The sequence below is a fragment of the Peromyscus californicus genome, unplaced genomic scaffold (genome assembly GCF_007827085.1).
Source record: "Peromyscus californicus insignis strain IS unplaced genomic scaffold, ASM782708v3 Scaffold_1__1_contigs__length_55948999, whole genome shotgun sequence".
Taxonomy (NCBI): domain Eukaryota; kingdom Metazoa; phylum Chordata; class Mammalia; order Rodentia; family Cricetidae; genus Peromyscus; species Peromyscus californicus.
This window is the reverse complement of record NW_026294492.1, coordinates 700,594-720,783: the sequence shown is the minus strand read 5'-3', so window position 1 is coordinate 720,783 and position 20,190 is coordinate 700,594. Positions and strand designations below refer to the sequence as shown.

The 20,190-nt window shown below is 42.5% G+C and overlaps 1 protein-coding gene across 3 annotated transcripts in view; it reads right to left on the bottom strand.

Moving 5' to 3' along the window:
* The window catches only part of Sntg2 (syntrophin gamma 2), a 199,415-nt gene that overhangs the window by 90,298 nt on the left and 88,927 nt on the right, over window positions 1-20,190 (bottom strand). For all 3 annotated transcript variants that reach the window (XM_052745735.1, XM_052745733.1, XM_052745734.1), the window contains exons 7-8: window positions 8,461-8,548; window positions 1,335-1,426 (exon numbers count right to left, since the gene is read on the bottom strand). In XM_052745735.1, the coding sequence (XP_052601695.1) occupies window positions 1,335-1,426; window positions 8,461-8,548 (180 nt within the window). The remainder of the gene's footprint in view (window positions 1-1,334; window positions 1,427-8,460; window positions 8,549-20,190) is intronic.

The window sequence follows — 20,190 nt, the reverse complement described above, 5'->3', positions numbered from 1 at the left end:
TTCTTCCCTGCTCTTGTGATCCAGTGTCTCCAAATGGGAATCAACCATGTCTTCCCATACAGGGAGCATGTTCCTAGCTGGGTGTCTTCTCTACTTTTGGGTACATCTTGCAGGAAGCAGGACTAAGGTGTCTATCTCAGGTCCTTTCTCACAGAACAAAGTTCACAAACACCAAAATGTAGTCCAAGTGCAAGTGCTCTGCGGACAGTAATGGACTTTCTACTGTGAGAGTAGAAAAATGGCTCTTCATTGTGATGGAAATACAGAACTGACTCTGTGAGTGTCCCAGTTCATCAATGACTCCTGTATCTAAGGTAACACAGGACAACAGCCACAAGAACCATTTGCTTTTCTCTGACTTGTCTCAACTGACTGTCAATATGTTACCCAGACTGGCTTCCAACTCCCAAGCTCAATTGAAGCCTCTGCTTCCTGAGTAGGTGGGACAAATAGGTGTGCTATTGTGCCTGGCTCAAAACTAATTTTTAAAATCAAGTGATGGCTGTGAAAATTAGGATGCTGTTTGTCTATGGGCCCAAGACAGGGAGATGTGACTTGTGAGTATGTTGCTTATTCTTTGTTAGTACAGAAGCCAAATTTTAAATAACTAAAATCTATTTAAACTGCTAAAGCAAGAAATTATGGTACCATGTAATTACATGAACAAACATGAATCTTTTCCCCTGAGTTCTACCTGCATGTGAGGGTGGGAAAGGATGTACTATAAAATATACTTTAAAACAGATTGTGGAATGCTAAGATTCTACTTCTGCACTAAAGTCTCTGTGGATAATAAGCCCACCTACCCAGAGAGAGACTGATCCTAGCATTAGGAGGCAGACCCAGGGTATCAGGCACTGGTGGTTGCACTTAGTTCTAGGGTCTTAGGATAGGAGAGGGTGAGGCACAGGATTAAGCCTCATGGCAAATGTACAGTGCTCATGTTTCCTTGATGTTTCCCATGAATTTGGGGATAAAGTCTCACTGTTCTCCTTTCATGTGAGTCTTCTAGAAATCTCCTAAGAACAACTTGACACCCTCTTGGCAAGGCTGCCTGAAACCCAGAGGTTACTTTGAATTCTACCTCAAAATGAAGACTAGTGTTTGCTTTCCATGCAGTTATGAACTACTGATTGAACGTGTCTTAGTGGGTATAAGGACAAAGACCCCACATGGGAGTAAATTTCAATAAAACTGACTAATTCCTGTTTTCATTGTTTCTTCCAGAACATCTGCATGTGCCTCTGCAGGATCATGGACAGTTTTCTCCTCAACCCAGGGCCCTTGGGATTGAGGTTCCCAAGTTATGAGGTCAGGGGATTGCACGTGCTTACTGTGTGGCTGCAGTGTCCATTCAGGTGCAGGCCACTGTCAAAGAGAGGTGATGAGGCTCTGCTGCTGTGGTCACTGGATGGCCCTGGGGACCCTGAAACAAAATGAGAGGCATTCATTCCAGATGTAGTTGTCAACTACATCACATGTGGCTATATGACTGCAAGATAGCTAAGCACACAACGACAGCCAGCAGTCCATTGCTAGGTCCCTCTCAGGGATGTGGAACTGAGTTGGGGATGACTCTCTGGTCTATCGATTAGCCAGAGGTTTTCCCTCTTTTCCCAGAACCTGGCCTCCCCATCAGTGCTCCTAATGCAATCTCTTGCCTGTTATGTCATAACGCACTATCAGGATGCAAGGCAGGGCTGTGTCTACAACAGGGCTACGTGCCCTGGCAGTCTCTCATCCCACTCCATTACTATGGCATATTCCCTCAGAGTTGCAGATGGGTGGGTGACATTTGGGTCTCTCATTGCTGCAGACAGGCAGTGTGAGAATGTAGACAATGCAGAAGGGGTAGCCCTGCATCAGTCACACACCACCACCATCATAATCTATGACAAACTGAGTTAAAATCCATTTGCGTATTGTGTACAAATGCAGTGGATTTGCTTGTATAAAAAGCAAAAAATAAATGTGGCATGTGTATCAGTCATAACCATCACTGTTTTACCAGTTGGGTGATGGACGAATTTTCCTACTGTGTCTTTTGGCAGCTAAGTGTCTCACTGTTATGGGAGATGATCTGACTCAAAAAGGCTTTCTCAGGTCAGCACATTTGACCCAGTCCAGAGACAACAGGTGCCCAATAACTGCGAATCCCTTTGAGAACAACCCTGCAACCAGCTTTCACACAAGTTCAATAATCAAGTTAAACTAGTAGTTTCATTAAGAATTGTTAAAGGGAAGCTTGGGGCCATTCCCAAGGCTTCAGGCCATTCACTCAAGGTCCTGAGGGCAACTCTAAGAAAAAGAGTTTTCTGTGACTACCCCGGCCCCATTATTTTCTGCACAAACAAGAAGTGTAGACAGATCCTGTGTGTCAGTTCTTCCATTTTTTTGTGGTGATGTCTCATAAAGTCAGATGGTTGAGCACCACTGCCTGATGACCAGACTCTCAGAGAATCTGCACAACTAGAAGCACATAGGAAACCTTCTTATGAAGGAGAGAGACAGCCCTGAGATTAGGCCTTCAGAGCCTTGGAAAGCAAGCAGAAGTGCCGAGGACAGCACAGTGGTAGGCTTATCACTGACAAGCTGCAATCATGGTGAGGCTGTAATGCTATCAAGAGAATGAAACAGGAAGGCAGGCCCTTTCCCCATCAGCCACTTGCAAGAAAAGGCAGCAAGAAAGGAACCGAGAACTGGATGGGCACCATCCTGCATGTCAGTACTGGATCATCTCATCTCATTCCCAGGACTGTAGTGAACTGTCAGCCCTCCTCAGTGCATATGGACATGGGGTGCCTAGTGACAAGAAGGCTCCAAGGCTGACTGTTCATTTCCAGTCTACCTCTGCACCTCCCATCATGCACAGCCCAGCAAGTCAGTGTCCCTTTCCCACCTATGTCACATCTATTAGGACAAGCACTACGAAGCACTTCTCCGTATTCCTACATGTGCTGAGAGACACAAGAACTCTTCGCCTTTATTTACACAAACTGACAAGTGAGCATTTCTCTGATCATTTACTACCCCAGATAGATACAGTTGTTGCCCAGTGGAATCTATCCCGGCCCAGGCTTTTGTTACTTTCTATTACAGAGTGCTATTTTTACATTAGCACAGTTTTTTTTAATAGCATTTCCATGTACACTTTAGGACAGTCCATGCAACTCTTTCCAAAGTCTTTCATTTATAACCAGAATCAACTTGTCATTATTTGCAAGAAAGATGAAAACATTTTGAACTGCCTAAAACCCCCTAGGTAATGCTGTTGCTCTGAGTGACACATGATAAATGTCACCATAAACACATGTCTAAAGAAGCAATGTGTACTAAGCGAAGAAATTTAAAATTGATAGTCTTTTGTAGACATTGGACTCATATTAATTTCTCAATGACTATCAGCTTTCCTTCTGTATCCCCAAAGAAAAATTTGAATACTTCCTATATTGTTTTGTTTACCACCAGAACATCCATTTTTCAAATCTGGTCAGTGCTAGTAATTATGGTGTGTGTGTGTGTGTGTGTGTGTGTGTGTGTGTGTGTGTGTGTGTGTGTGTGTGCGCGTGTGCGTGTGTGTGTGTGTGTATGTAGGGGGAACATGTTCATTTATGAGCAGGTGTACGTGTGTGGAGAGGTACATGCACATGTGTGCACATACATGTTGAAGTCAGAGGACAAATTCATCTGTCCTTCCTCAGGTACCATCTACCTTGGATTTTGAATTGGGGCCTCTCACTGGCTTGAAGTCCATTAAGTAGACTAGGGAGGCCGAGGAAGCCACACTTCTCTGCTCTCCTGAACTGAGATCGTAACTGTGTCTCTCAGCACATGGCTGTTTTTATGTAGTAGGGCCTGGAGGATGTTTTCAAGACAAGCACTTTATTGACTAAGCTATCACCCTAACAAAGTATTAGCAATTATTAATTACATAAAGAGTTGTTCTAAAAAAAAACAAAGAAAAATACATAAATCAGTAGTTATAAAACTCTTTCCTTCAAAGACTGAACTATAATCTGTCCAAAGTCCTATGGCTACTTCACTAGACTCCAAGCAGCAGAGCCACAGAGGGAAGCACTCTGGAAGACGCTCTAAGCTAAACATGGCATTATTGTAGGATCCAGAATTCTCTTCTCTAGGTAGAGACTTAACAAAGATGTCCAAACAAAGCCTGTTGATGAATGTTTGCAGCAGCATATTCATAACAGCCCAGAAATAGAAACAAGTGTTCATTAGCTAAAGAGTGGATGGAGCAATGCCCTACAACCATATAAAGCAGAGTTATGCAGCTGTAGCAGATGCATGCTACCTCACCAATGAACTTTGAAAGCATCATGGTAAGTGGAAGGAACAGCAAGCCAAGGTCACAAATCGTATGAATGCATTGATACACATTTCCAGAAAAGGCAAATCCACAGAGGCAGAAAGCAGTGACTTTGAGTGATTGGGGAAGGGGAACAGGGGCTGCCTGGTAGCTTGTGGAGGACCTCCTTTGAGCAGTAAAATGTCAAGAAATTTAATCAGTGGTGATGGTGTATAACATAGTGAAATACTACAATGTGCAAAGTCTATCTGTATAAAATCACCAATTGTCTGAGATTCTGAAAGAAAAAAATATACAGATCTGCTGACTCAATCTCACTGGGTATTTATGTTCCCATTAATATCAATTTAAGAAATGTTGAAATGGACATTTTATTTACTATTGGTATGTTTTTCTACATCAGCAATCACCTCTGTGGGACAGATGTTGCTTCAGACAAACAAGCAACCCAACAGAATCTACACAGGCAGAAGCAATTTTCCCTCATTGACATGTATTCACTAGAGACCATTTTGCATGGATTGATGGAATGATTATGGCCCTTGTGTTTAAATTTTTATAGATACTAAGATTTAACTGTTTTAGGTTGTAAAGAACCAAATAAAAGGCGAATGGATATTTATAGAATTAATGGAGAACTCAACATCTATCTCTGGAGTCTACACTGCCCCTGAGCAATGGGGCTCACAGGAGTTCAGGGTTGGGCTAGCCACAATGGCTGAGCTCTGCACAGGCCCTCAGCAGGAGAGTTCACAAGAGTTCCTAGATAACCAAAAGCTATGGGTGCCAAACCCTCAGATTCCAGTCAAGCCTGTGAATGGAAGTTACTTTATGGTTCCTGGGCTTCAAGAGCTCTTTTGAGGGAAATGGCAGCTTCAGAGCCATGGTGACCTTTCCTTTTCAAGAAACAGATGTTGAAATCCTTGTGGCTGTCAGTTCTACTGCTCCTATTACACCAGTGTTAGCAGCCACCAAACATTTACCCTCTCTCTTTATCCAGAAACGTTACTGACCTCTGATGGAAAGCAGGGAAAGCTGTGCAAGTGTCCTGTTGTCTTCGTCTTTCATGTTGCCCATTGGGCCAGGCTATAACTATCCCTCACTTTCAATCTCAGTACAAAGGCACACTCAGAACACAGAGTTAGGCCCATGCAGGAGGCGAAAGACACTCACCTGGAGGTAGGCTGCTATGCACGAGGCTTTACTTGTGCAAGAATAAGATGGAAACAAATGTTTAGCACTACTACCAATCTTCTATACCCTGGGGAACAGTGCTGTGGGGGGCTGGCTTGGGTACAGCCTCCCTTGTACACAGCCTTAAAAACTCCCATCACTTCCAATTAAGAAATTTCCACCATCCTTATGTGGTTTGGATACATGTGCTTCAAAAGCCATGTACTAAATGGCTTGGTCTCAGCCTGTGGCTCTACTGGTAGGCAGAGGATCTGTTAGGAAGTGGTACTCACACAGAGTGAGTCTAAATAGGAAGTATCCATCAAATACTCCCCTTCCTCAGAGCTTGTGGAACCCATGGAAGAGAAGGCCAGAAGAGTGTAAGAGCCAGAGGGATGGAGGACACAGAAGAACAAGGCCCTCTAAATCAACTAAGCAGGGTGTATGTGAGATCACAGATACTGGAGCAGCAAGACAGGGCCTACATGGGTCCTCCACATATATATTATAGCTTTTAGCTTAGTATATTTATGGGACTCCAGAGTGTGTGAACAAGTGGGTCTCTGACTTTTGTGTCTGCTCTTGGGACTCCTTTTCCCATTGGGTTACTGTGTCCAACTTCAATATGATAATTTTTTTCTTTATCTTTCTATATTTTATTTTGTCAAAAAAAAAAAAACTTAGCCAAAAAAGAAAAAAGGAAAAGAAAAGGAAGTGGCACTTAGTGGGAAGAAGTCAGGTGATGTGCCCTGGGCACCCTATGTCCTTCTTCTATGTCCCTCTTGTTGCTTCCTGACCAGCAATGCAAGCAGCTGCCTCCACCATGCATCCCTGCTGTGGTACGCAGGGCTCCCACAAGCCCAAAGCACATGGCAGTGAATTGAAATCTCTTCAACTGTAATCAGAGACCCTCCATAGAGCTATTCTCCTCATGGTTTTGTTATAGCCATGGGGCATTGAGAAACAATCCTCTTCTTTAAACTTCCCCCTTGTCCCCGCCCGCCCCCCCCCCCCCCAGAATTTCAGAGAGGGCAGATGTTTTCTATCCTTGATGATCCACGTGCCACCATATCCGTAGCAATGGGAATGGCCATTATTGTATGCCACTCTGCTAGCCACACTTCCACATCACACCCTGTTACAAAACCTCTGTCGACATTCAACGGGCTGTATTTCCTGACTCAGCTTCCCAACTACCGAGACCGGCTCCTGACTTCACTCTCTGAGTTGGTAGAACTGGTCAAGAAGAGAAAATGCTGAAAAGTGTAACTCTCTCTTCATTTTTTATATTTGTCTTCTTTTATCACTCTACTGTGTTCTTGTTCTCTCTCTCTCTCTCTCTCTCTCTCTCTCTCTCTCTCTCTCTCTCTCTCTCTCTGTGTGTGTGTGTGTGTGTGTGTGTGTCTCTCCTCCCCTCATTTAACACTCTTATTTCTTCCATTTCAAATCTCCCTGGTAGCACTGATAGAATACTGAGTCTTGCATCACCCCCTCATGTACTAAGTGACTTGTAGAAGAGCGCTCATCCTGATGTGTGGTAACACAGGGGAGCTGGAGCCCTCTGGGATCTCTGAGTGATTGATCACAGGCATCACCACATCCCTGTCTCTGTGCACATGGGAGCATTCTTAGCATCCCTCATGAATTCCACAGTGACAACTGTAACTTCCTTCTAGTCTTTAATCTGTTTCTGATATCTACTTTTCTTACTATGGAGATCTTCCCATCTGTACATGAAACCCTTCCATGCCATCCACAGATCCTCAAGAACTTGTCACCTACTGCTCTTCCTCCATTTCACAGAGATGTGGTCCCCAGGAACCCAGGGTAAGTAGCCACTCTTATCCATGTGTCTGCACATAGGGAACCAATTTCTCTAAAGTGAATACCACAATTACTCCTTGTGGTCACTTGGAAATGACAGGCTCAAAGGTCTCAGGGAGAAGAGGATAGGAGGAAGGTCTGAATCTAGTGACTCTTCTGACAGAGCATGAAATGGGTGCATGGCCAGAGTCCACAGCTGACAAGGCCTCAGGAGCCAGGCCACTTACACAGTAAATAAGGGAGATGCTAACAACAGGGTTACAGTGATGGAAGAGAAGGAGGGTGAGCATGCAGGACGGACCAGGGAGAAGGAGCCACCCTTTCTTGCAAGAAGAGGATGGAGAGAAGAGTCAGTCAGGACAGGAAAGGAAGGCTGGCCCAGGCCAGGAAGGGTCCTGCTGCTATCAGCTGCCCCTGTACTTGCAGCTGCAGGAAGTTTAGCTCTACAGATGCTGAGCCTTGTCTTTCAGATCTTTCCTAGAAGTAGAAGACAGTATCTAGGAGTCGGCCCACTGATATCCAAAATAAGGGCAGGACCTTCTGTTAAACGCAACAGCTATGGAGAATAAGACACAAACCATGCTCAGTAAAGTGCTTTTCTAGGCTTGATGTTTACCAGTCTCCCTGGATCCAGTACAGCAGCGTATCACAAGCTCTGCCTCATCATGGTAGGTACTCTGAAGTGTACATTAGCATGACTGTATACTTAATATGAAGTCAACCTAGATATTATGAATACAAACTACTCTACAGATATGCACATGAATGCATGTGTAGTTAACTGGGTGTGTGCATGTGGGTATGTTAGTGTATGTGCATGAGTATGTGCATGTATGTATGTTAGTGTGTGTGAGAGAGTATGTAAGTGTGTGTATGTGTGTGTGTGTGTGTGTGTGTGTGTGTATGTGTAAACACAAAAGTAGGGAGTTCATGTGAAGGAAGACACAGAGTTGTTTCTGATTATGATGCCTGGAGTGCCTTAGGATCCTGTTGTGCCCCTCTGTCTGTCTAAATCAGTCTTCTCTCTGAGAATGTGCTTGGGAAATAATTTATACCCACTGTGCCAATATATGTGGATAAATAATGTGGGAAGGAAGAAAATCCCACAACACCCTAACATCTCTCCCCTTCCCACTTACCTAAAGGGAGCTTCAGAAATGAGGGCGCTTCCCTGAGATACTCCACAGTGATGGTAACGTCATCGCCAGCATTTCTCAGAAGATGCACCTGTTCAGAAGGTGAGAATAGCACTTCACCATCACAGAAGAACCAGACATAAGTGAAAAATAAAGTCTTTGCAGATCTTTCCTGCTTTCCAAGAACTCATTTGAGAGTTACTTCTGAGACACTGACACTCTGTAGGATGAAAACAGGCTAAAAACTAGCTATGCACATCTAAGTGTGCAAATCACTTGTGCTTTGTCTATGAGTGTGTGGACATCAAAGCGTCCGTGTTTATCCACAAGGCAAGGCTACCTGCATGACTAACAGTTTAACCTACCAGAAAGTAAGATCCCATGCACAAGAACTCAATTTGCTGGCACAAATAGCCAAATGTCAGACACTGGCAAAAGACACACCAGTTGAGTGACTGTGACATAGCCATATAATTTCAAAGGTCAGACATCACTTAACTCAGGAAAATGACAGGCATCATTAACTCTGATGTGACACTTTCCATTAGAATCTCAAATTATTCATGTGGGTTTGGTTTTAGTCACACATCTCATGTCCATTTCACTACTTAGGGAACCTAAAGTCAGCTTTTTGTGCATAATGTATTTGTTGTTTAATTGGATTTTATTAAAAACACTATTGGTCTACATCCTATAAATCTATTCATTAGGATTTATTTGGGCTCCATCACATATGTGATGACAAAGTTTCACCATCTGAGGCTCGTCAGCTGTCTCCTTGAACTGTTACCATTGTGTACTCCTGACAAAAATCCTATATTCTCTCTGCTCTCCAATTTCTTCATACATCACCCTCAGCAATTCTTTATTGGACAGCTACAGTATGGAATATTGGTCTAAACTCTTGGTGGAGCAGGGGGATGGACTGAAGAATGAAGAGACACAGTTAAATGTTCTCTGGCTCCCAACATCAACATTCTTCTATGTCATGAACGGCTCCATCTGATTCACACCCTCTGAGCTGACCAGATCTTGATTTGGCCAGACCTTTTAAACATACCAGACATTCTGTGCCTACCAGATTTCCTGTGCCACATACAGCCTGCTCTAGGCCACCTCCATGAAACATCCTTAGGTCATTACTGGACCATGACCTCATACACCCTTCCTTTCTACTGGAATTGCTGAAACCCCACCCCCACCCTGCCTACCATCATTATGGATTTTGGATGTCCCTCCCCTTATTGTTGTCACTAGTGACCAGGATTTTACAGTACCCACGCTGTGGAGATGCCAGGTGTATGTTCTTCCTGTGTCTATGTGATTCTGACTATTAACTTGCCTCATACTTTCCAAAGTTCCACCCAAGGGTGAGACTGAGCCAACCTGATGCTATTTCCCCACAGTACTCCTTTACGTGATGCTCTGATAAGGGAACACAAACCAAGCAAAGGGAGATAAGGGCACACAAACTGAGCACAGGGAGGGGCACATCACTCCCCCCGCCCCAGGCAGGTGTCATACCCTAAATGTTCAGCCTCTATCTTCAATGTACTATTAGTACAAATATACCAGAAGAAGTAGGCCTCACACAAAGCAATAAACATATTGAACTGAGCAGGGAGGAGCTCCTCCTTGCTTGGAACATATCTCAGAAGGTGACCCATCAGCATTTGGTCCTTGGCCAGTCCAAGAAAGTGTCACTGTCTTTCCTTGGCAATTGGAATCCAGGAGTGGATGAGAAAAGGACAACTTAGCTGTACCCTCTCTCTTCAGCAAAGGGCTGGCTTTGTAAATCTCACCCAAAGATACCTTATCACTGGACACCAGATGCTTAACAGTGGGCAGAGGATGGCCACGAAGGCTCATTCGTGGACAGTCAGTATAATACTTTATGTCCCGAGAGCCCAGGGTAGGTTAGTTCCAAAGAACAGGGACAGGTTGAGATGTGTGAAACTCAGGTTGTCACAGCCTTGAGCAGCACTCTTTACTCCCCACAGCCAAGTTACAATGGTCCTGTAGATCTGCACCCTGGTCAGTTTGCTCTGAGTGTGTGTGTGTGTGTGTGTGTGTGTGTGTGTGTGTGTGTGTGTGTGTGTGCGCTCCCTGTTGAATTATTAAATAAAATGAAATTTAAATCTCTTTAATGAATTTCAGAGCTCGTCAGCAATGTGGCTTGAAGCAAGTATGGCTTAAAATCTGTGATCACATATTTATATGATCACATATTTATATGTATCTTGATAGATAATTTTGTTTGAGAGTAGAAGAGCCATCTGGAAGAGTGTAGCCTGAAATATTCAAGAACTTTATTTTAATTAAAGGTTGGACACATTTGGTTATTTCTTAAATCTCAAAATGCTCACATTTCTCTGATCTGTCAGGTTAATATACGGTTGAGACAAAGGTCTTGACCTACTAGCAATCCTTTCTAGGTCAAAGGTTGTGTGTGGAGCAAGAAAAAAATGGTATTGGCCATGGATGTTGCCATGTTCTCAGTGACCTACAGCTCTTTCTCCCTTGGCAGATCCCTGCCTTACACTGACAGGAGCTGGAAGCAGCTCCTTCTGTCAGCAGCAACCACAGTTGCTTTTTGTGATTGCTGCTGTTCCCTGGAGACAGTTGCTTTGAGCCACGTCCCTGATTGTAGTACATATCTCTCTGGGCCCATTGGTACAGGCTGCTGTTCTCATCTCTGGTTTCTAGTCATGTCCTCACAGGTAAGCCTTCTTAGAAAGGATCCCACATCTTAATTTTTTTATACTTCTATACCATCTGGGACATTCCCTACATGTGATTACCTAAAGCTGCCTTCTCAGATTATCCAGACCCACAGCAAACAAACACCACACATTTCCTTCTCAAGGTCTGGGTGCTGGAGTTGGCAGTCTGAGTTTGGCATGTTAGCAGGATTGATTCCCATGACATATTCACTGTCCTATAGCAGGAGAACTGTATGTTCACCCATGGAGAGAGGCACTCTCATGATCTTATGATCCCCTCCCAAGGGCCCCACCTCCAAGGGGACACAAGTACTCTGCCTATAAGCAAGGATGGATGACAACCCAAGGCAAGGACTCTGGGACCCCAGATCTGTTGAGTCCCCCAGATGCCTGGGGACATGAGTGGGTGCTCTGTAGGGGTCGACATGAGGCAGTTTCAGAAGACTCATTGCACAATTTTGGATACAAACGTATTTAAAATGTAATGAAAGAATGCATACTTTTCACCACCATTCCCATCTCAACCTTCCAGGCCAACGTAAAGATGTTTTTCTCTTTCCAGAAAGTCATATAAAAGTCCTGTCTCTGATCTCAAGGGAAATTTGGCCTTATCTGTAAAAATTCACTGGGCCCCATTTGCCTAGTGACCACACAATTGGATCCACCAATACCTGTGACATGTAGGAGTGATGCACCATGAGATTACTCACGTTGTCTCAACTTTCACATTAATGGATACATGCCCTGAACTCTGGCAGAATACCTTCTCTGCCTAAAACAAACATCACATGCTCATGATTTTCTGGCTTTTCTGGGTCTCATGTGTCTGATTCAGGAATGTTCCTGATTTAGGTTTGCAGAGTGGGTCTGTCACTAGGATCTTCTCACTGATCCTTGGTTCATAGGCTTTGCCTGGTGTCTTCAAAGCAGGAACCCTGCTAACAACTGCTGTTATCAACTGTGTTTCTCTCAGTGCCTCATGTTTTTCCTTTTATAAACTTGCTCATCCATCTCTGTCACCTCCTTGTTTAAATTCCTATGTTAATCCTGCTTTAAAACTCCGATGTGGAAAATAGATTAAAAAAAAAACTTTCTTGGATGTTTAAAAGCTGCTACCTACCCAGGGTTATCACCTAGCTGTGTCTCATAATTCTGACACAAGAAATGTTTTAATATTGTTCATGCTATCTTTTATGATTAAAAAATCTTTTTATATATGTTTGTTTTAACGGTTTATATCATAGAAATGTGAAAACATTTCAGCTCATATAATCCCTCCTCTCTCTTGCCGGTTGGACTCCTGGAGCTCCACCTGGGGTTTGGCCGTGGATCTCTGCATCTGCTTCCACCAGTCACTGGATGAGAGTTCTATCATGACAGTTAGGGTGTTCGGCCATCCAATCACCAGGGTAGGTCAGCTCAGGCACTCTCTCGACCATTGCTAGTAGTCTATAGTGGAGGTATCTTTGTGGATTTCTGGGGACCTCTCTAGCACTCTGCTTCTTCCTATTCCCATGGGATCAGCCTTGGTGCAGGGAGGAGGGGACTGGACCTACCTCAACCAAATCTACCAGGCTGGGCTGAATCCCCAGGGGAGACCTTGCCTTGGAGGAGGTGGGAATGGAGGATGGATTGGGGAGGAAGGCGGGGGTGGGGGTGGGAGGAGGGAGGACAGGGGAATCCATGGCTGATATGTAAAATTAAATTAATTATAAAATAAAAATATTTATTAAAAAACATTTCAAAGAAGGATCATTTTGTTGACTGGGCGAAACCTATGCTAGGCTTCCTTTTGTGGCTTAAACTACTTCAAATATTCCATATATTCTTAGCTAATTTGTATGAACAAAGCAATTGAAAAATATATGGGGAACAGGTAAATTAATTTAAAAATAGGTATGTCCAAATGTGTATATATGTGCATTAGTGTGTAAGCATATGTACAAGGGTGTAAGTGCATAAGCAAGAGTCCATGTCTGGAAATATGTATATGTAAGTGTGAGTGTGTGCATTTATTTACCACAAATTTCACATTCTGACTAACTGAAAGAACTTTTAGTCTCTTCCATTTCTTACACCTAGCATTGAAGAGAGTTCACAACATCTGTAGAAGAGGCAGAAGGGGCATCCATGATACCATTCTCTTCATTCTGAGTATAAGATCAGATTGGTACAAGGTCTGGAAGGGTCTATCACCCAAAGAGACAAAGCTACATGGAATCTCCATGGAAAACACCCTAGCTCACTTCCTTGTAAATACATCACATTCTTGACGGCAGAGCCCAGTGGATTGAATTTAATTTGAGCATTTCTCCTATATGAGTTGTCAGTGTCTTTGAGCACAGAAACCAAGAGTTAGGACTTTATAGAGGTGAGAGCAGCATGCCAACTTGGACTTCGGCTGATGTAGAGCCATGCTCATGGAGCCTCATCTCATCTTTACCCTGCACATCTGAGTGTGTGAAGGGCATGCTCACTGTGAACTGACCACACAGTCTCCAAGTGATCCTACTTTCCAAGCTGAGTCACACCAACTTAAATTGATTTAAATGATTTAAATCCAATCTTTGCCCCATCTCAACTGAGACACCAAAGTGACCCAGGCTGTATAATCTAGCCAGAGAAAATGCCTCAGGTTCGTCCTGGTCTGAAGTAGTGGCTGTGAGTGTCTAAGCTCTCAGGAATACAAACACTTCAGAATCTAGGCCCTCCTCTTTCCCAAGATGACATCTCCTTCCTCTCTCTGAGCATCTCCAATACTATACCCCTCCTTTTCACTCATCCGCTGAAATAGAGATCTTCATTCCATGTTTATGCAGGATGTGCCTGTGTTCCCACCTTCGAGTCTGGCTTCACTCTAAATCTCACAAGGATCTGATTTTTCTTCATCTCAGACTGAGTCAATCATCAGCCTTCTGAAAGCTGCACAACATTTACTCCATTATTCAACACATCCATTCTATGCTGAGCTCCTCCCCTTGAATAGCACCATGTCAAAGTACCTTGTGCCACAGAAACAATCTCGAAGGTGTGTTCCATGCACACCTGTGGCACTTGTACTTTTTTGTCCACAGCAAAATGCTGTTAAGATTTGGCTTGCCCTCTAGTTCCTCCTCATGTCTGCCCTTCTCAGATCTCCTCACTATATCTAGTCTAGTAAGGTAGAATTCCTAAACCTCAGCTCACGTAAGTTGACCTCCCAGATACCTTCAACCTGACTGATCCCTGCTCCTTCTCCATCAGTCTTTTCCTGTGTGTTCCAGTACCCATCTTCCTATCTGGTTACCCCTGCTATTAATGCTGATTTCTGAATGCTTGCATCCTGAAGAAGTCATCCTTGGGCGCCTGACCTTAGCAAACCTCACTTTCCAAACACTCACTTCTAAGCTCTGGCTTTCAAAATCAGACATACACTTAATGTCTCTACTTCACATATCAAAGCCCTTTCTTCAAACACTAACTTCCAGTCAAGTGGATATCTCCCTGCAGCCCAGCCCAGCAGCAAGTAAAAAGTGTCTAGGGCCGAGACATCCCCCATTTGCACCACTGTGGCCAAAGAACACAAACTCTGGAAGTTGACTGACATAAACAGGAGAACCCAATGCTCTCAGCCAAGAGTCTGTTAACCTAAAACTCATCCTGTCCTTAAATTACTAACACTTTGTAACACTTTGGAACTATCATCTTAATAGTTTCATGTGATCATGGGAGTGCACAGGAGCAGTATGTATCAGTGTGTGTGTGTGTGTGTGTGTGTGTGTGTGTGTGTGTGTGTGTTTGTATACAAGTGTGTGCCTATGCATGTCATGTACAAATGTGAGTGTGATGTGAGTACAATGTGTTTGGCAGGGAGGAAGGAGGCAGCTTTGAACTTCTGAGTAAATTGGGAAATACATTTAAGGGAAAAGCAATCTAATTTTTATTTAATGCTCCATTATGTTCATTTCGATGTTCATTTTGAGATTGGCCAGAGTTCAGAAAACATCTCTGTTTGTTTTGTATGATGTTTCTTTTACTAACTCCCTTAACTTTACATTCTCAACAATAGTTTTCAATGTATCTGTAAAAGTTAATGTTTCATAATCTAATTTTCTAATTTAACTCTATATGATCAATCAATTTATCATCTATCTATCTATCTATCTATCTACTTACTTACTTACTTACTTACTTACTTACTTACTTACTTACTTACTTACTTATTTATAGGTTTTCAAGACAGGGTTTATCTGTGTAGCCCTGGCTTGAAACTCAAAAATTCACCTAAAGGCATGTACTGACATACCCAGCTATATATAATAAATCTTATTTAACATCCATCCATCTATCCATCCATGCATCCATCCGTCTATCTAAAGAGACATTTACTTTCCTTCCCACCAATAAGAAGTTATGCCAAAATTTGCACACCCTGCTGCCTGCTCTGTGCTGTGGGGTTGGCTGTTGTTGCTCTTTGTGTTATCAGTTCTGGACTGGCTGATGCTTCCTAACTTTCAAGTACACTTCCACAAATCCCACTGCTTTGGAGCTATTCCCTTTAAGGAAAATACTCTCTCTTGGGGGAAGAAGGAAGCTCTAAGACTCAGGAAACAAAGGAAACTTACAAGGCCCAGCAAGTTGAGAAAGGGACAAGATTCACAAGTCCTCTCTCCAAAGTAGCAAAGGGAGAAGGAAACCTCTCTGGAGGAGCTGCCTGCAGGTTGGGCATATCTGTTTTATGCGTCATTGCCCGTGCTGAGGTGGGCCTTACGTGATGCCGATGCAGCTTTCCATGAGCCACTTACCTTTTTCTAAGCAACCCCAATACACTCATTGGCTCACCAACCAGACAGGTGGAAAAATTTCTGTGGTATGTTATGCCTGAGGTGAACAGATGTCCGTTTGTGTTTTCCTTAACAAAACCAACAAACAACAAACAAAAAACAATCACACACCAGCCCTTCCCTGTGTTTTCAGTTGGGTTTCCTGTGGATTCAACCACACTCCTTCCCACTGGTTCAAGAAACTTCGTCTTCCAAGATCCTCTACAACTGTGAAAATTTCCTGGTTTTGTTTAAATAAATAGGTATATTTAAAAAATCACCTTGAGTGACTTCATATCAGAACCAAGATTATACCTTTTCATATCTAGTTTCTAGCATTCACTTAGCTTTTTTCACCCTGGCTTATTTTAAACACAGACTTCTACTTAGAAGCCATATGCATGCTACAGCTAAGTCTTGTTTTAGTAGCTACCCACTTCATGTTAGCTGCTGCAGGCATTGGGTGCAGCATGCTTTACTGTGATGCTGAATTATTAGTCATTTGTGTTGGGAAATAGATATGATTCTAGCATCCACTAGGGTTTGCTGCTTTCAATCAGATGAATTTTATTGCTTGACTTAGTTACTGTGCTTAAACAGATTATAAGTAAAATATGAACAAGGTCTAGCCACAGGAAAATCAAATGTCTTACTTCTGTGAATAATTATAAACTTTGAAGCAGTTTCCACTTTCTCATTTTCTTTGCATCACACAATTTCTGTCTACTCATGTACTTAGACAATTGCATTTTAATTATCTAAGAAGACATTCTTTGGAGTATTCATCATTATCAGGCATGAAATAACTACATTTGGGCATTTTTATATTTGGATGTGTATTTTTAATAATTTCATATTTTCTTTACATCTCAAAGTAGCAGGTCCTTTTCTGTGTCAATCAAACAAAGATGAGACTATTTTCAAGTGTGGGTATTTTTCTTTGCTTATTTCAACACAACCATCACATAATACGGCAGTTCATAACTGACTATAATGGTAAATTTTGTGAGTCAATCCTGCTGGGCAACACCCAGTTAGTTATTAAATTAAATATTAACCTTGGTGTCACTAGGACAGGTTCTGCAGATATGGTTAGCATCCACCCTCAGCTGACACTAAGTGACAGTCTCCTAAATAATGAGAACGGGTTGCATATAATCTGTTGAATCTCAAGGTTTTCAAAAGGTTTATCTGAGGAGGAAGTTCTACCTATAGCATATACACACATACACAGTTGCACGTATATCATATGCTTGCACACAGGTAAAGCATGCATCTACATGTCTTCTCCTCTCCTAATGTCTCTGGTAGAATCAAATGCATCACTGACTAGCAGCGTAATGATTGGCGTGACAGGGGCAGTGTGAACCATCAACTGGGGGTTCAGATTGAAATCACAGATACACAAAGAGAAGTTCAACCAAGTCAGAGCTCAGGGTGTCAGGGTCCTCCACACTCAGGGTTACAATTCCTTGGCAGCCAGAGGAAGTAAGTCCCAGCGCTCTCTAGATCTTCCAGTGCTAGGGATGGCCTTTCTACCATCTTTCGTGTCCTCAGCACTTGCATAGTGTTTATAGTCTCATCACTCCAAATTCCAAACCCCAGCTTTCTGGAACCTCATTTCTAATTACTCAGAACCCTCCATCCACCCTCTAAGGGCTATTAGAATGTCTGGGCTGGAAGCCCGAACACTGTCTGTTCTTCCTGTTATCCGCTCAGCTTAGCCTACCCATCATCAAGACTCCAGTGGGGACAGGGTACAGCAATGGAGGACAGTGTACAGAGGGGAGGTCTGGTGGACTGCTACCATGAGAGGTGAGAGGATAACTGTTTATACAGTCAATCACACATGCCCATTAGCAGTCATGAGTTGGGGAGGGGTTTTTCACCCCCAGACTGGGAACAGCTACAGGGAAATCACTGGAGCAATGTGTGTGGGGGTGGCTGGGCTATCCCAGGGTCTTCGGAAACTGTTATGGCTAAATCAAATAGCCATGGCAGGTATCTAAAGTAGCCATGACTTAAGCAGAGTATCCTGAAGTTGTTAACTGTGTAGCAGCCGTAACAGTTGTGACTGGAATGAAGTCTCTTCTGTGTTAGTAGCTGCCTCAAAGCATCTGTGTCTAGATCCAAGTCTCCCTGAGCAGTCATAAGATATTTAAAGCATCCAGTTATCTTGATTACAGCTGGAGTAATGGTGAGAAACATGGCTGTGTGATTGACAGCTCCTATGCACAAGCTGTCTTTTCTTTTTTCTTTCTTTCTTTCTTTCTTTCTTCTTTCTTTCTTTCTTTCTTTCTTTCTTTCTTTCTTTCTTTCTTTCTTCCTTTTTTAACTTTTGCATTATTTCCTGTGTTCCATTTCATAACTTCTGGTTTAATTTTTATTACTTATTTTCTTCTATTTACATTCTTCAAAAAAACATCAGCTCATTTTATTATAATTCTTTAAAATTTATTTTGAGTTGATGAATAAAAAAACGTGTAACGTATGTAACACAATGCTCTAAAATGGATGCAAGCCTGGATCATAACAACCATCTATTTTCTTTCTCTCAGTGGCCACACATCTTAGAATCTGTACAATGACAATATGGACAACTTGCTGTCTCCCACAGCTACTATAGTACTATACAGCACTATAACACACAGTTGTGCTAAAAAAGAGAAACTATCTATTAAGTCATATATTTATATATTTAAAACTTTTACCAACCTCAATTCATAGATTTTTTTCAAATCAGCAGACTAAGATTCACCTTGCAGATAGAGTTATGTTAGAAAGATTCTTTTCTCCGAACATAACTGATGATTTTCCTTTAAGAACTAAAACTAGAATTTACTATAAGATTGAGGGGGCAAAACTGTGCAATATATGAGGTCTTTTACAAATGGAACATCTCTATTAAATTTATGATCCTGGCAAACTAAGATTACATATATAACTAACAGTGCTCCTCTAATTTATTTTGTATCACAAAATAATGTAGACATAACAGTTGATAAAAGTATGTTAGTGTCAAATACTTTTAGGGTGTAACAACATTTATAAAATATACATGCCATTTACTCAAGAAAACGTTTCTTGGATGAATACTTTTAATTTTATTTACAATGCTACTAGTGTTATAAAATGCATAGCCTTTCTTTCAATTATAATATGTTTTCTTACCATTAAAAAAATCATACTTTGCAGAAGACAAATAGCAGTATTAATCACTAAGTCTGGAAAGCCAGTAATGAGTTTGCTTCCCATAGCTGATTCTAACGCCCAACTGCACATCTCTAGAGACCAAGAAACATGTCTGTCCCTTTGTGACTCTCCTCTAGTCTGGCACACAGGTAACAGCAATATATATGCCCCGAGTGAGGAATTAATAAATAAATGAGTTGCTTGTGCTGAGCAGGTCTTCATTTGTGTACAAATCACTCTACTCATCTGGTTTCATGTAAATTCAGCTCTGGGCAGTGAGGGGACTTTGCCTTAATCCAGAATAGAGTTGACTTACTGAAAAAGCACTGATGAGTGAAAGGATGAATGAAAGAATGCCCATTAGGGAATGCTAACTAATTAAAAGCCTATTTGAGTTTTACTGCAACACAGAATGAGACCTGAGAGGGACCCTTAGGGGGTCTCCTCCAATCTCATGCCTGCCTCTTCTTTCAGTAACTCTCTGTGTCTCCTCCTTGCTCTGTTCTCACACCTCATTCCTGCTCAGCCCCTGTAAACGTGGCCTGCTCTGCCAGTACTTCCCTCCCCTCCTCCTCCACCTTGTTTCTCAAGATCCAACTTTAATGGCATCTCCATATGTGCCCCCTCTCTCACACGCAAGGCAACAAGGGCCCTTATTACACAGGCTCCATGGTACCAGGTTCTCTGAATGGCTGCACTGTGGGCCTCTCTCTCTGCCCAAACACTAGACTTGATGCTTCAAGATGAGGTATCTTTTTTCATCCTTCTTTGTCCTTTTAATGCAACATGATCTGAGTCCATTTTCTTGGGGTGAACTGCTTACAAATACCTTTGACTCACATCATCTTAAGCAACCACCAAACATGCCTGTCAGTTGACTCCTCCACATTATACATTTTACACACTAAGATGCTGGAGTGAGCCAATGTGTCAGAAACTGAAGACTATTGCGCAGTGAGGGTCTATGTGGTACTAGAAAGACCCTGAGGGATGCCTGGCAGATTCTGCTTTATGTC